General features: G+C 57.9%; 2 protein-coding genes across 7 annotated transcripts in view; one reads left to right on the forward strand and one right to left on the reverse strand.

Moving 5' to 3' along the window:
• The first annotated feature begins 1,766 nt into the window (after positions 1-1,766).
• On the forward strand, positions 1,767-2,345 carry BHLHA15 (basic helix-loop-helix family member a15). Its single transcript, XM_063088393.1, has one exon. The coding sequence runs from the start codon at positions 1,767-1,769 to the stop codon at positions 2,343-2,345; it is 579 nt and encodes a 192-aa protein (XP_062944463.1).
• Positions 2,346-4,936: 2,591 nt separating this feature from the next.
• TECPR1 (tectonin beta-propeller repeat containing 1) overlaps positions 4,937-15,677 on the reverse strand; it is a 31,694-nt gene continuing 20,953 nt past the window's right edge. For all 6 annotated transcript variants that reach the window (XM_063090840.1, XM_063090841.1, XM_063090842.1 and 3 more), the window contains 9 exons: positions 11,699-11,795; positions 11,495-11,574; positions 10,333-10,389; positions 9,663-9,843; positions 8,955-9,090; positions 8,105-8,197; positions 6,988-7,094; positions 6,745-6,864; positions 4,937-6,561 (listed from right to left, as the gene is read on the reverse strand). In XM_063090840.1, the coding sequence (XP_062946910.1) occupies positions 6,445-6,561; positions 6,745-6,864; positions 6,988-7,094; positions 8,105-8,197; positions 8,955-9,090; positions 9,663-9,843; positions 10,333-10,389; positions 11,495-11,574; positions 11,699-11,795 (988 nt within the window). In that variant the 3' untranslated portion in view covers positions 4,937-6,444. The remainder of the gene's footprint in view (positions 6,562-6,744; positions 6,865-6,987; positions 7,095-8,104; positions 8,198-8,954; positions 9,091-9,662; positions 9,844-10,332; positions 10,390-11,494; positions 11,575-11,698; positions 11,796-15,677) is intronic.

The raw sequence follows: 15,677 nt of genomic DNA on the forward strand, positions 1-15,677 counted from the left end.
ACCATGTAACTCTCAGGGAGTAGATGGAGACCTCTGAGTCCCCAATCAGAGATGCCCGAGACAGTGTGACTCTGCTCCTAAGCATGCAAGCAGCCCACTGTCTTGCAGGACAAAAGTGGGTGCGGAGCCCAGGCCTGAGAGCCACCTGAGAACTCACCCAAATACTTGCTGTCACCACATTGCATCACAAACCCATCCTTTCAGTCCCAAATGACCCCTGAGCAAGATGCTGCTTTCCAAACCTTTTCATCTGTGTGTAACAGGTGAGGAAACAGGTGGTGGGTGATCAAGTAAAGCAGGTCGGTAGCAGAGCTGGTTTAGAGCCAAGCTGGCTGCCTCTGTCTCTGGAGACCTAAAACCAATAGATAACATGTCACCTCCCTCTGATCAGTGCACGCTGCCTGCAAGGAGTTCCCTGGGGGAGGTGGGGAGGTTCCCAGTCTGCATCCCCAAGCCCTTAGGAGCAGCAGGGTTTGCCCAAGACATCAGAGGGGGTTGGGCGGGGAGCCTGGGCTCTTCCACATGTGGCTGCTGCTGCCCATTTAAGATACTAGGATTACTGCAACATGGCTTTTCCACGAATTCTTGTCACTTTGGCCCGGTGTTCTGAGCTTTAAACCTAAGGCCAGGTGCGGGTAGCCCCCTTCGCCCCAGCGGGATCCCATAAAGGCCTCAGTCTCTCCTGCCGTGGAATGGGCCCGGGCCCCGCCTCGCAGCCGGGCGCCCTGGACTCCGATCCCGCCTGGCGATCGCTGCCTGGCCGGCCGCGGGTCGAGGGAAGCCGGGCAGGGCGCACCGACAGGGAGAGGGCGGGGCGAGGCTATGCCGCCACCGGGTCCTGAGAGCGGCCGGCAGGTGCCGCCGCCACCGCCCCCCGGGCCCTCCCCCGGGACACCCGGCCCCGCCCAGCGGGCTCATTTACATGCGTCCGCGGCCCCGCCCGGGGCGGCTAAAGCGACGTGTCCTTGTCCCCCGTGGGCAGCCTCGGCGCGTGCGGCCACAGATACCCAGGTAATCGGGGGGCTGGGGGGCACAGATGGGGTTGTGGGGAGGGGACCCAGAGGCAGGACGGGCGGGGATTGCTGGAAAACCTGGGTGAGGGCCCTGGGGTCTGGAGTTCCCCCCGCACCCCGGTGCCATCCACGTGCTGGGACTGGGGGCTGCTGCAGGCAGTCCCCTGACTGTTGTCGACCTCTGACCTCCGCCAACTGCCCTATGTCCACAGTGTTCTGGCCCCACTGTTGTCCCTGCTTGTGTCACGTCCAGCAGGGCAGGACAATGAGTGTGGTGGCCAAAGTCGCTGCTTGTCCATGGCACAAACAGGAGGCAGCACAGCCTCAAGCAGAGGGGTGTCCAAAGCTAGGGTCAGGGACACATCTCTGGGTGGTCTGAGCAAAGTGCCAAAGGTCACCTAAGCTCAGGAGGCATTCAGGGGTGTGAGGGACATGGGGCCAGAGAAGGGTCCGGGTCAGTGTGTCACCCCGGGGCACAAGATCAGAGAAGTCTGAGAGTCAATGTGAGGAATGGGGGAATTGGGGGCCAGGGGAATGGGGGGTGCGTGGGGTCATCTCAGGGCTCAGTGGGTGACCCTGGGGTCACGTACACCAAGTGGTCAGCTCTACTGGCTACTGATGCCATTGCCATCAGCGAGGAGGCAGTGTCCACGGGCCGTGCTGAGTGACCACAGAGTGGCCTATGTTCTGGATTTCAGTTCCGAGGGCCTCCCCTCCCAGCCGCCACCTCCTGGGGACAACCAGTCCGAAGCCATGAAGACCAAGAACCGGCCCCCGCGGCGCCAGGCGCCGCTCCAGGACGCAGAGGCCACCACGGGAGAGCGGACGCCGAGCAGGCCCCCGCCGGGCTCGGGGCCAGAGCTCGGGGCCAGGGGTCTGCGGAGCAGGACGGCCCGGGCGGCGGGGGCGCGGGGGGCCGAGGGCGGGCGCAGGCGGCCGGGGCCGGGCGGCCGGCGGGAGAGCAGCGTCCAGCGGCGGCTGGAGAGCAACGAGCGCGAGCGGCAGCGCATGCACAAGCTCAACAACGCCTTCCAGGCGCTGCGCGAGGTCATCCCGCACGTGCGCGCCGACAAGAAGCTCTCCAAGATCGAGACGCTCACGCTGGCCAAGAACTACATCAAGTCGCTGACCGCCGCCATCCTGACCATGTCCAGCGGCCGCCTCCCGGGCCTGGAGGGGCCGGACCCCTCGCCGGGCCCCAAGCTCTACCAGCACTACCAGCAGCAGCAGCAGCAGGCGGCCGGGGGCGCGCTGGGGGCCACCGAGGCCCAGCCCGAGGGCCACCTGCAGAGGTACTCCACGCAGATCCACAGCTTCCGCGAGGGCACCTAGCGCCCACCCTGGGGACGGGGTGGCAGTGGCAGCCGGGCCTGCTCGTCTCAGCCCTGGTCCCTCCGTGCTGCGAGCCCCAGACCGGTGGTGATGCCCCATGAGGACGCAGCCGCAGGGGCCCCATTTTCTCTGAACGCTCAGCCGCCTCCCCGGAACAGACCGTTCTGGCCCCACTGGGGACAGGCGAGTGGCCTGGTCGGGCTGTGGCTCAGGGCAGCATGCAGCCCAAACCTCCAAGCAGGTCCCAGGTCCTGCTTTTTCACCGAACCCGGCCGACCAGGCAGGAGTTGAAAGGCCTTAGCCTTTGTAACTGGGTTCTCTCACCCCCTCTCCCTCCCCAGCAGGGGGATTCCAGGAAAAGGCTTATTTATGTTTCCACAGCTACTGCTGAAGCCAAGGTCCGGCGAAGGACCGTCCTCCGTCCTGCCTCAGGGCTAGATAGGGCCTGGGCTCTGCTTCCCCATTTGGGGTAAACCGAGGCCCAGCACAAAGTCCAGGCCGCTTGGGAGTGTCACTGAGCCGAGATGGTTGAAGTTTCAGTCCGGCACCAAGACCCCTCAGCAGGTGACCTCAAATCCATTGTAAAGGGCTCTTGGGGAGAGGGGCTTCCTCCCTCCTCCAGATGGGGGCTTCTGTGGAGGTAGGTGGCAGTGCCCCAGGCTGTGCCTGACTGCTGAGGGCCTGGTGCTGGGGCCCCGTGGAGCTGGAGCTGGCGCTGGAGTTGGGGCTACGTGTTCTGATGCTGCCCTTCTGGGCTCATCAGGGAGAGGAGCTTCGAGGCCCTGGGTGTCCAGAGCAGCCCTGGGGCCGCTGCCCAGCCCTGGTCTGTGCAGGGAGAGGGTTGGTTTGTTACTCATTGTCATGTTTGTCACCAATGTGGGGTCATTATATAATTGGCAGAGGGCCATCAGACATGACTTTAGGATGTTCTTGGGTCCTGGTCTGACTTGGGGGCTCTTTGGGCTTTCTGAGAGGTGGAGCTAGGGGTGGCAGGTCTTCCCTCCCCCCACCGGTGCTGTTCCTTAATGGCAGACAGAGCCTGGGTGGCTTGGCAGGTCCCCTCGGCCTCAGCCCAGCTTCCTTCTGTCGGGGCGTTCCTGCCCCACTGGCTCTGCCGGACTTGGCCACTTGGCTCTCAACCCCTGTTGGCATCTCCCCTCCCTTGTCCCTCTGCCCAGAGCTGTCCCAGGTGCCCTCTGTGGCCAGGCCCTTCCTGAGGCACTATGGGCAGGGGCCAAGCCAAGGGTGAGGGCTCCTGCTGGCTTATCCCCACCATGTGGCCTGGCCCTCCCCAAGCCAGCGGGACGCAGCACTGGACGCTGAATGCACCGACAGGTGTGGGGTCAGCCCTGGCCACATTAAAGGCAGCAGGTGGCACCCCGAGGACCAGGCATTGGGTGCTTCGGTCCTAACTTTCCTAATCAGGCCCTCTGGCAGGCTGCCCCGGGCAGGCTGGTTTTCCTTTCAGTGAGACTGATGGTGTGCTGTTCCTGCCAGCCCCAGAGCCCTGGTCTGGTCCCAGCCCCGCTGCCCCAGCTGCCCTTTATCATGGATGGGGTGAGAACCCCATGTCTTCCCAGTCTGCCCTTCAGAGGTGGCCACCGTGGAAGGTCAGTGGCCAGGGTGATCCACCAGTATGTGAGCCAGGCTGGGCACAACTCGAGACAGAGCGAGCCCAGATGACCCCTGCTGGGGAGACCTGCTTGTGGGGATATGAGATGGTGGAGGCCTCCACTGGCCCTGGCAGCTCTAGTTTCCAGCTGAGCCAAGGCCAGAGCAAGGCTCAGTCTGCCCCTGAACTTGCTGGATGAGCCAAAAGCACAGGGAGGGGCACCCAGCTGAGGATCTGTCTGGGAGACCCTGCCTGATGACTGGCCACAGCCCAGGGCTGCCTGGGGGGGCTCACCGTCTTGCAGGACAATGGTTTTCGTGGCTTTCTTTCTGCCTCAAACTGGCACCTGTGCCTCCTTTGCTTCCCAGAGGGTGATCTGGACCCAGCCGCCCAGTCCATCTTCACCTCAGGCTCTGCACACCCAGTGGCTGCATCACGAGGGATCCTCAAAGGTCCCAGTCCCACTTCATGCTGTCAAATGGGGACAAGTCTGCTCCCTTGACCCTCATCTTGGACCCCAAGCCCAGTCTGGACTCTTCTGTCCCTTGGGGAGGCCTTGCCTGGGCTTTCAGGGCTGAGTTTCCTGAAGTCCCCATACAAGCGGGTCAGGGACCCACATGCTGCTCTGAGCCACAGCCGCCTGCACCACATCCCCAGTGACTTCAACCCCCCCCCCGCCCCCTGCAGCGCTCGGAGATCCCTGTCAACAAAGCGGGGAGACCAGTACTGCAATTTTTCTGTCTGGGAAAAACCCAGCTGGAACTGAATAGCTGTGGCCCCACTGTAATTGTGAAAAAGTTTCTTAAATGACCCAAATTTGCTTTTACTTTGTCTAATGGTCCCTTCAAAGTACTAATGAAGTTGAAGCTGTCATAAAATAGAAATAAAATATTTCACGGCAATTGCTGCTTTAGTCCCACGTGCAAATACTTGGGGAACTATGTGTCTTAATCAAGTATCAATAAAAAATATCATGCCATTTACCCTGTGGTGTAAATTTTTATTGACTAAGAGTCCAAAGAATCAAGACAGTTTGACGATGCTGAGCTGGTCAACAGTCAGTGCTCAGCAGAGAGGACGCACCACCCTGGAGAGAAAGGGCGGAGGGACACCCTCACCCATCGCAGCAGAACGCACAGGTCACTGTTGTAGGGAACCTTAAGGCCCATTCAAAGAAAACCTGACACTGAAATGTAAACAAACAGGAGAGTCACCCACGTGCCCAATGGCCGCCCAGCCCGGTCTGAGAGCTCTGACCCAAACACACCTGGTACCACCTCCAGAAATGCCAGGAACACCAGGTCTCTCAAATGCCTGCATGAGGGGACTCCAGAGGAGACCCTTCTTAGAGCCAGTTTCTGGTGACCAACACCACACAGCATAACGGAACCAAACACAAATGCACAACTGACCTTCCGAAGGACAATACAGCTGGGAACCCAGGAAAGCCAGCTGGTGACAAGTCTATGCATTCCATCTCGCTGAGACAGGACCTGGGCTCCGACGACCTCCTGGGCTAAATGTGCAGTTGTAGGTAGCAAACTCCAGACATCACCAAATGGAGCAAATGGGATAAAGAGCAGCAGAGCCTGCGCGATGGGGGTTGGGCCACTTGGCCACGCATGCTCTTCCTTGCCTGGTGGAGGCTCTCTTCTGCCGTGCCCTGTGCACAGAGGGCTCAGGGGTCCGTGTCTACCCCTGGCTACTGCTGGGCACAGTCCTGCCCCCGCAATGCCTGCCGGGCCCCAGGACGCCTGCTGGTTCACTGTCCCCACCCCTGCAACAGGATCTGACATCCAAGGAGCGCCCTGCCACCCCCATGCCTGGGGAAGGGGTGGACTGGGGAGTAATGACAGTGATTCTGCAGATGCCATCCCCCAGCCCTGGGGCAGCCTCTCTGTCCACCCCAGGAGGGGCCCAGCACACGGGAGAAGAAGACCTCTCCCCACTCCAGCATTTATTTCCAAGCTGCCAACTTCTTCCTTAACTTCTGAAATGAAATCTGATTTGCAAGTCTTGCTCTGAGAAATGGCCCTGAGCTCCCCCTCTCTTCTCTTGGGAGTGGGGGACAGGCAGGGATGGCAGGCCCAGGCGCTGTTTGAGCTGCCGACTCAGGAGGCCCTTCCCTGAGCTCTGTGTCCCCAGGGCCAGCATTCCTGGAGGTCTCCAGGTTCCAGGTTCCTGGCCTGGAAAGGTGGGAAGCAGAGGGGAAAGGAGGGTGGGAGGGGCCAGGGCTGAGGGGGCCCCCATCTGCCACCCCCCAGTGCTCCTCGCAGACTGGGGACCCATGAGGGAGTGTCCACAGAGCTTCACATTTCTGGGCCATTTCAGCCAGTGCCTCTGAAGCGGCCATGATCTCGGGCCAGGTTTCTTCCTGAGTCCGTGGGGGTGACACTGCTCCCTAGATGCACACTTCAGCACAAGAATGGCTCAACTTTGATCCTTCAAACTGGGCACTATCCTGCTTCCAGGTGAGCGGGGATGGCCTCAGCAGCAGACAGGGCCATGGGCCTCCTGTGGGGCACTCGGCTCCTGCTCCTGGGATGTGGATGTCCAGGGGGCACTGGTGGCACTGGCCCGGACAGAGATGTGGTCCCATCCTCCCTGGAAGGAGGGAACTGTGTCACCCAGGGTGCAGAGGATCAAGGACCCCCAAAGAGCACTGCCTGGGGTCCTCCCTCCAACCCCCACACCAGGTCCCGGCCAGACTCCTGGCCTTGGACTCAGGGCTCGAAGTGTGACAACTCAGCCCCAATCTGGTGCAGCTGCCCCGCCCAGCCTGCTTACCCCGATGCCGTAGTCCCAGCCCTGCCCCTGGGGCTCCCGGGGCTGCACACCCGTGCGGTGACACACTGTCCCCCGGCTCAGGCTGTGGCTCCCCTGGACCTTGTCAGCGATAACCCAGACCTGGAATACAGCCCCATTGAAGCCCTGGCCCCAGCTGCAGTGGGACCACGGGGGACGGGAGGCAGGAGACTGGAGGGGAAGCCCAGAGCATCCCAAGTACCTGCCACCCTCCATTCCCCGCACCTGGTCCAGGGGCCCCACGGACACTCTGCGCACGTTGTTGGACACGTGCTCCCAGCTGGAGCCCTGCGGGTAGCTGGGTGTGATCCCCTGCCGGTACCACAGGTTCCCTGGGGAGGAGAGCAGCCAGGGTCAGAGGCTTATGGCCTCCCAGGCCCGTCCTGCCTGCAGCCAAGCCTGCCCCGACCCGCTTCAGGGTCTGGGAAGCCGGGGAGGCCTGACCCTGAGCTCAGGCCGCGGACAGAGCTGCTTGCACCAGCCCCGGGCTCTTGCCTTCCCACACTCTGGGCTGCACCCGGGCTTCACAATTGTCCTATTGTGCCAGGCAGGGCTGGCATCCTCACCCTCCTCCTACTGAGGCAGAGACTGAGGACAAAGAATATTTTAAACAAATAAAAGGAGAACCGGATCTGGAATAAACACCCTGGATTTCAGTCTTGCCTCTGCCTTTTCCTCATTTGTAACAACTGCAGGATACTCAAGGGAATCGGTGAGAGCCCTGCCCGAGGGGACATGTGGGCCAGGGATGGCCCCGAGCTACCCCAAGCTCCTGTGGGGCTCCTGCATCACAGGCCAGGGTGTAACCTTGTAGAAGACGCTCCCAGTGCAGGTGCAGGCCGCCCCCCATGCAGCACCATCTCAGCCTTGACACTATGCCTCGGCCTGTGTGAGTGCCCTGTCCCCTGCCCAGGTAGGGCTCAGCCACCTGGGGCTGACACCCCTGACACTGTGTAATTTGGGGAAGAAACTGGTACTGAGGCTGACCTGGGGCTGGCACCTGTCACGGTGGTTATGAGGGACCTGGGGACCCGGGCTGCTTTGTCCTGGCCCAGGCCCTGGTCAGCCTCCTGAGGGTCAGGCCTGGGCTGCAGCTTAGTGTCCTGACTCCATAGTCACTGCGACAGGGCAGGCCACACTGACATGTGGGCCAGGTGCTCAGCTCTGACATCCCCAGGGAGAACATGGCACAGAAAGGTCTGGATGCTTCTGGGCCACTTGGGAAGAGAGCTAGCAGGGAGGGTGCCCCCTTGGCAGCTCCCACGAGGGTCTCCTCCCAGAGGGTGCTCAGGGAACCCGGCACCTCCCTGATGACCATGGAGGGACATCAGAAACAACTTGCCATTTTCGTCCAAGGCATACACTGACGTCTGCCCAACAGACACCTGCTTTAGTCTCTGTTTGGGAGGAGGTGGAATGTGGTACCAGCAGTCACCTGTGATGGGAGAACCAGCTTAGGAGTGGGAGACACCCACCCAGCGAGCCCAGACGCCCACAGCCCAAGTGGCACGTGCAGCCAGGAGGGTGTGGCCAGCCTTGGTCCCCAGCCAGACCACAGACATGTGGCCAGGCCCAGTGTGAGCTGAGGGCGCTGACCCATGTCCCACTGTCCACCCAACACCCAGCCTCGCCCAGGGCCCTATAGAGGCTTCAGGAGGTTCAGACGGTGGGACCAGGTGGACCAATCTCACCAGAGTGGACATGGAGGTGGCCAGCCTTGGGGGCCGCCCTGCAAGCCCACTCCTGTGGGGAGGACAGCTGTATGCAGCCACCTCAATCTGTCTGTTCATCCCTGTGCAGGCCTCCCATGTGCTGGATGCTGGCTGAACACCCAGCAGAAAGCAAGCCAGCCATCTGTCCTCCAGACACAGCCAGAGCATCACCATGGAGGCGCCCTGCAGGGCAGAGGCACAAGAGGCCACCGGGAGGGGCTGGGCAGGCCTGGCTTGAGTGGTGCAGCAGCTGCGAGGTGCTGCCCCCTCACCAGGGGTGACTGTCCCCAGCTAGCCCAGTGGGAGGGGGAACTCTGGCCCAGCTGTGGGGCCTGGTCCAGAGGTGGTATTCAACAAGCGCCTGTGGAGCTGAACTGAAAATGAGGAGACTGGCCAAGAGGCCCCCCTGGAAATGGAAACACGTGTGACTTCACTCATTGCAGCATTGGGGCAGGGTGGCTCCCAGAGGGTGACACTCACCAGCCGGCTGAGAGGGGGACACAGAGCCCCGGTAGAAGGCGGAGCCATCCCTGGCCACGGCCCACACCTGGTAGCAGGCCCCGATGGAGACAGAGGTAAAGGGCTGGTCGGTGCCGATGTGCAGCCAGGAAGAGCCCTGGGGATGGGGCAGGAAGGATGCTGAGGCAGCTACCAGGGTCACCAGGCAACCTCTTTCCCTGGGGCCAGGTGATGAACCCAGACCGGGTGCAGAGTTCAGTGAGCTGCGGGGGAAGGGGTGGGCAGCACCGGGAATTTGGGGGCATCTGAGGGAGGCTCTGGGGCTGTGCAGACGTGGCAGGTTTGACTTAGCCCCGATGTGGCCTTATCTTGGCATGTCCTGGAACCCTGGGCTGTCTTCTCACCTCCCAAGCAGGGAAAATAACATCGTGTGCACCTCACTGAGGGCGCTGACAAATGCAGGATTTGGTGGCAGGGTCGTGGTGTCACCTGGGACTGCCTCTGTCACCCCTGCCCCAGGCCTTGTGAGATGTGGGCTCCCTGTGCCAGCCTCATCCTCAGCACCAGCTGCCCTCAGGGCCGTGATCCAGCGGGCCACATGCGGTGTCCAGTCCCAGGGACCTGTCCTGGGCAGGCCTGAGCCCAGCCTGATTCCACAGCAAGGGTCCTGATTTTGAGAAGAATCTGCCAAGCCCAGGCAGTCCCCAAGGCAAGGACAAGGGTGCTCACCGCGGGGTTGAGCTCGGACACACCCAGGCGGCAGAGCACGTCCCCCTTGTCACTGACGGCCCAGAGTGCGATGCTGTGCCCACTCCTGCTGGAGTTTGGCATCTCTGGGATGATGGACACATCCCCAAGGGTGATGGGGGCCACCTCCAGCCAGGGCCCAGTGGTCACCAGCTTGCATTTTCTGTACAGCAGAAAAAGAGCACCAGGGACCCCAGCGTGACTGAGAGCCTCAGGCTGTGTCACTGCTGGGAGCCACCTGCTCCAGACAGGAGCTGGGATAGACCCGTCAGAGCCCCCCACCCCAGGGCAGGAGTAAGGGGCCCAGAGGAGCTTCCTCTGCAACCACAACCCCCGCCCTTCCCCCACCAGGCCTCCGTCCTGCCGGTCCTGCTTACAAGCAGAGCCTGCCAGTGACATTTCTCTTATTTGTTCTTGAAAACAAACTCTTCAGAAACCAGAGCGCACTGGCAGCCCGCGGGCATTTCCTGGGTTGACATTTACTTTGATCCTGGTGCCCTTCCCCCCTCTCCTGCCCATTCCTTCCCTTGGGACTGAGGTCAGAGGCCAGGAGATCTGGCCCAAGAGGAACTAGAGCTCCCTCCGGGGTGGCTCCCGGGGCAGCGGAAAGAGGGGCAAGACCGTGACCCTGTTACCCTATGGCTCATCTCACCTGGCCCAGCACCTTCTCCTCACGAAATCTTTCATGGTTTTGTACCCATGGTATGAGCTGTAAGAGGAAGAAGAAATCAAAACCACTTCGTGGAAGTTTCTGGAAAGTAACACTGCACACATTCTTTTTTCACCCACAGCATAAGCCATATAAGCCTCGGAGCAGGTTCAGCGGGGTACGTATCACAGCATGCGGTCCTCGCTAAGACACCTCCCGGCTGCCCCACCAGGTCAGGGCTGAGTGTGGCCCCCAGGGTCCTGGCAGCAAGGGCCTCCCTGGGGCTGGGACATGGGAGCTGCCCATTCAGGAGCCAGGCTAAGGGGGCTCTGAACCCGCCCCTCCCCAGAGCCCCATCAGAGCCCTTCTGGGGAGCAGGAGCCCTTGGTCAAGTTGAGGGCCCGAGGCTGAGGGGGAGGGTCAGTCTTAGAAGCCTGGCTGGGGCCCGGAGGGATGGCCCTGGGCAAGCCCACCCTCTGGGATCCACCTCCTCCTCCAAGCCTGGGTTTGCTCAGAAGCTGCCCAGCCAGGGGGTGGCTCAGGCCTGGATATGACTCATGTACCCTGAAGGGCCCACATGCACTGCACACAGGCCACCAGGTCCCAGTGTTGAAGCTTGTCACCCACCTGCCAGGCACATTCAGCTGCCCAGGATAGCATCTACCTCCTGCAAGGGGCTCACGCTGCCCCTTCATCCTGGACACCCTCCCTTGGGTTGGGCCACCCCCCACCAGTCACTCAGGGCCTGGCCCAAAGCCTCCCAAAGCCCACCCTACTAAGGCACCTGAGGTCACCTCCCCTACTCAGGCCCCTCATCCCAGGGTACCAGGTCCCACTGTTTGGTCCTCTCAGAACCTGGGCCTGGCACAGCAGGGATGAAACCAAGTGCCAAGGGAGCCACGGCACTCCTACCTGCCCGTCCACTAAGGCCAGGTGTGTGGGGGGCTCCCTGGTTCCCTCCCACACCTCTCCTCGGGCTCCCAACCCTACAGCAGCTGAGGGGGCATGCAAGGGTCTGCTCCTTGGCCAGACCAGGGACTGGGGGCAGGGCTCAGCCTGGCCAAGTGGTGAGGCCACCAGTGCCAGGGCAGAGGGCCAGGGGGAGGTGGACATGCCTGGGGTCCTGACACTTGGAGACCCAGCCCCAGTGCAGAGAGATGCTTACGCAGGGAAGTCACTGGCATACTGCCACCCCTCCTGGTCGGTGCCCCCAGGAACGCTGAAATCCACAGACCAGTCAGAGACCTGGGGAGGGGTGAGTCAGTGAGGACAGAACCCCCAAGTCCACAGACCAGTCAGAAACCAGGGGAGGGGCAGGTCAGTGTGGGTAAGCTCCCCTCCCTACCCCCCACTAGGCAGCCGGGCTCACCCAGGTCCACTGCAGGGACGGGGGCTTCGTGCCAGCCTTGGTGCACTCCTGAAGCCCCGTGGCGTCACTCCACATGTACCGGTCGGTGGGCAGACCCCTGCACAGGACAGCAGGGGTGGGGTGACTAGAGAGATCTGAGAACAGGCCCACCTTGCCCTGCCCAGCCCAGACTCCCCTGGTGATGGGCGGGCACGGCATCCCTGGTGGGGGACCTGAAGGAAAGTGCCTGAGCTCAGCCCCAGAACAAGCCACCTCCAGACACACTCACTTCTAGGGGGTGATGGGCCGCAGGGGAGGGAGACCAACTGGGGTGACCCAGGCTACCACCACAGCCAGGTCACTCACCGAGGCTAGGGCCACTCTGTAGTCTGCAAGCCACCTCCCTCTCCCCAGAATTATGGGTTCAATTGTGTCCCCCAAAGGATGCTGCTGTCCTTAACCACAGTACCTGTGAACATGCCCTTATTTGGAAATAGGGTCTTTGCAGATGATCAAGTTAAAATAGGTCATTAGAGTGGGCCCTAATCCAATATGCTGGTGTCCTTATAAAAGAGGAAATTTGGATACAGGCACACATGGAGGAAGGCCCATGTGAGGACACAGGGAGAAGATGGCCATCTGCAAGCCAAGGAGAGAGGCCTCAGGAGGAACCAACCCTGCCCACACCTTGATTTTGGACTTGCAAGCTCTGCAACCCAGAGACAACACATTTCTGTTGTTCAAGCCATGCAGGCTGTGGCGCTTCATCACAAGACACCACAGAAGAAATTTCTAAGCAGCAAAGCATTCAGGAGCCACATGGCTATTTCCAACAGCCTACGCTGAGTTATGGCCGAAAAGGCATGATGTGAAGCCAGAATTTATAAGTCAAAAGAAAGCAGAGTGCAAAAAAATTGGCAAATTCTCAGCCTGGCCACATGAGTAAGTTAGTCAGTTTAACAGAAGAAAGCAAGGGTATAGTCCAGTGACCGTTTGCTAAGGAGATTAGTACAGAAGGAAGGGATTAATCAAGAGAAGGGGAAAAGACCTCGAAGGCATTTCAGAGTTCTTTGAGGCTGCGCTTTCCATCACAGGCCCAGAGGCCTAGGGTGACAGAATGGTCTTGGGGAACAGGCCTAAGGCACCCTCCATGGGCTCACTACCCAGGGCCACCTCCAGATGCTACTTCCTGCACCCGGCTGCTCCAGCCTTGGCTAAATTGGCCCTGGGTGTGGCTGGATCTGCAGCTTTGGAAGATACAAGCTGGAAGGCTTGGCAGCATCCACGTGGTGTTAAGTCTGCAAGCTCGCAGAATGCCAGAGCTGTGGAGGCTTTGGATCCTCCACCCCAATTTCAAAGGATGTATGGAAAATCCAGGGACTCAGGAAGAGATCTGTCACAGGGGCGGAGTCACTGCAGAGAACCTTCACAGAGCACTGCATGGGGTCGCAGTTGCAGCAGAGAAACCCCACAAGCACCATGCCTAGTCGAGCCACGAGAGTGGGACTGCCACGGAGACCCTAGATCCGTAGAGCTACCAGCATGCAACACTAGCCTGGGAGAATTAAAGCATGGCTGGAGACAAGGAAAGCCACAGGAGCAGAGCTGCCCCAGGACTTGGGGACCCAACTCCTGCACCAGTGTGCAGAAGACTTGGAACTTGGAGTCAAGGTACATGATTCGCCAGCTTTGAGATTTGATGCCTGCTCTGCTGGGTTTCAGACTTGCTTAGGACCTGTTGCCCCATTCTTTTGGTTTATTTCTCCCTTCTGAATGGGAATATGTACCCTATGCTTGTCCCACCACTGAATCTTGGAAGTAGATAACTTGTTTTGATTTCACAGATGGGATCTTTTTTTTTTTTTTTAAAGATGACTGGTAAGGGGATCTTAACCCTTGACTTGGTGTTATCAGCATCACGCTCTCCCAAGTGAGCCACGGGCTGGCCCTCACAGATGGGATCTTGAGACTTTAGACTTTTGAGTTGAAACAAGACTTTGGGGTTGGAATGAATGTATTTACCTGTGAGAAGGACATGAACTTTGTGGGCTAGGGCAGAATGCTGTGGGGTTGAATTGTGTCCCTCAAAGTCCACGTATTAGGGGCCGGCCCGTGGCTCACTTGGGAGAGTGTGGTGCTGATAACACCAAGGCCACGGTTCAGATCCCTATATAGGGATGGCCGGTTAGCTCATTGGGTAGAGCGTGGTGCTGACAACACCAAGTCAAGGGTTAGGGTCCCCTTACCTGTCATTTTCAAAAAAAAAAAAAAAAGGTCCATGTATTAGAAACTTAACCCCCACTGTTATAGTGTTAAGAGGATAGGAAATCCGATTATGGTAATTGAAAGGGGAGGGGGGCCTTGAACAGGTGATTAGATTATGAGGACCAGGCCCTAGTGAATGGATTAACCCACTGGTGATTTATGGTGGTCATGGGCATGGCTCTGAGGCCTTTAAAAGGAGAAGGACTAATTATATTAAATGAAACAAGTCAGGCACAGAAAGAGAAATACCACATGTTCTCACTTATTGGTGGGAGCTAAAAATAAATAAATTCACACACACACACACACACACACACACACACACACACACACACACACACACAAAACCGGCGGCGGGGGGAGAAGACATAACAACTACAGTTCCTTGAAGTTGATATGACAAGCAAACAGAAAGGACATTGTTGGGTGGGAGGGAGGAGAGGGAGGAGGGAGGGAGGTTTTGGTACTGGGCCACAACAATCAACCACAGTGTATATCGACAAAATAAAATTATTTAAAAAAAGAAAATAATAAAATAAAAATAAAATAAAAGGAGAAGGACTGAGGAGTCAGCTTTCTCTCTGCTTCTGCTTTTTGCCATGTGACACTCTGCTTCACTATGAAGAGTCACTACCCACCAACAAAGCTCTCACCAGATATATTCCCTGGTCTTTGGACTTCCCAGCCTTTGAAACTATTAGCAATAAATATTCTACTTCTTCATAAATTACCCAGTTCCAGGTATTTTGTTATAAACAACATAGACAGACTAATGCAGAGGTATAAACTCTGTCTGCATTTTAAAGACTTACTATTATAAGCCAGCTATTCTACCCAAATTGATCTACAGATCCAAGGCTGTCCCAAACAAAATCCCAATGGTTTTTGAAGACTGTGACAAGCTATTTTTGACATTCATCTAGAAATGTTCCAAGAATAGCCAAAACACTGCTGAACATGAGAAGATTTGTTTAACAGCTTTGAAAACTTCCTATAAAGGGACAGTAACTGGAACTGTGGGATTAGCTTGAGGATGCACAATAGCTCAGTGGGAGAGAATGGCTTGGGAATAGAACATTGCCTGTGTGGATACTTGATTTAAGACAAGGTGGCACCTTGTAGTGCAGGAGGGAAAGAAGTCTTTTCAGTAAATGGTATGAGTCACTGGATATTTAAAAAACAAAAAACATTCAGGTACCTGTATTGGCCAGAGGCCAAAAAACAAAAAAGTAAAAAACCAAAACCATAAAACAACTTGATCTCACACTGCATGCCAAGTAGTTCCAGGGGTTTCTAGACCTAATTACATGAGGCAGAAGAACAAAGCTTGTAGAATAGGGCCAATAAACTATGACCCCTGGGCCAAATCAGGCTCCCTGCCCTTTTTGGTGCAGCCTATAAGCTAAGGGTGGTTTTTAAATTTTTAAATGTTTGAAAAAATTCAAAAGAAGAATAACAATTTGTGACATGTGAAATTTGAATTTATATGTAATTCAAATTTTGGTGTCCACATATAAAGTTTTACTGGGACACATCAATGCTAGTTCTTTTACATGCTGCCTGTGGCTGCTTTCACATGGTAACTGCAGAGTTGAGTAACTGGGGCAAAGACTGCATGTTCCACAAAGCCTGAAATATTTACTGTCTGGTCCTGATAGAGAAAGTTTGTTGACTGCTGTTCTAGAAGGTAGGTGATTATATTCATTACTTCAGGTTAATGAGATTTCCTAAAAGG

This window comes from Cynocephalus volans, chromosome 3 (genome assembly GCF_027409185.1).
Source record: "Cynocephalus volans isolate mCynVol1 chromosome 3, mCynVol1.pri, whole genome shotgun sequence".
In the NCBI taxonomy this organism is placed as follows: Eukaryota; Metazoa; Chordata; class Mammalia; order Dermoptera; family Cynocephalidae; genus Cynocephalus; species Cynocephalus volans.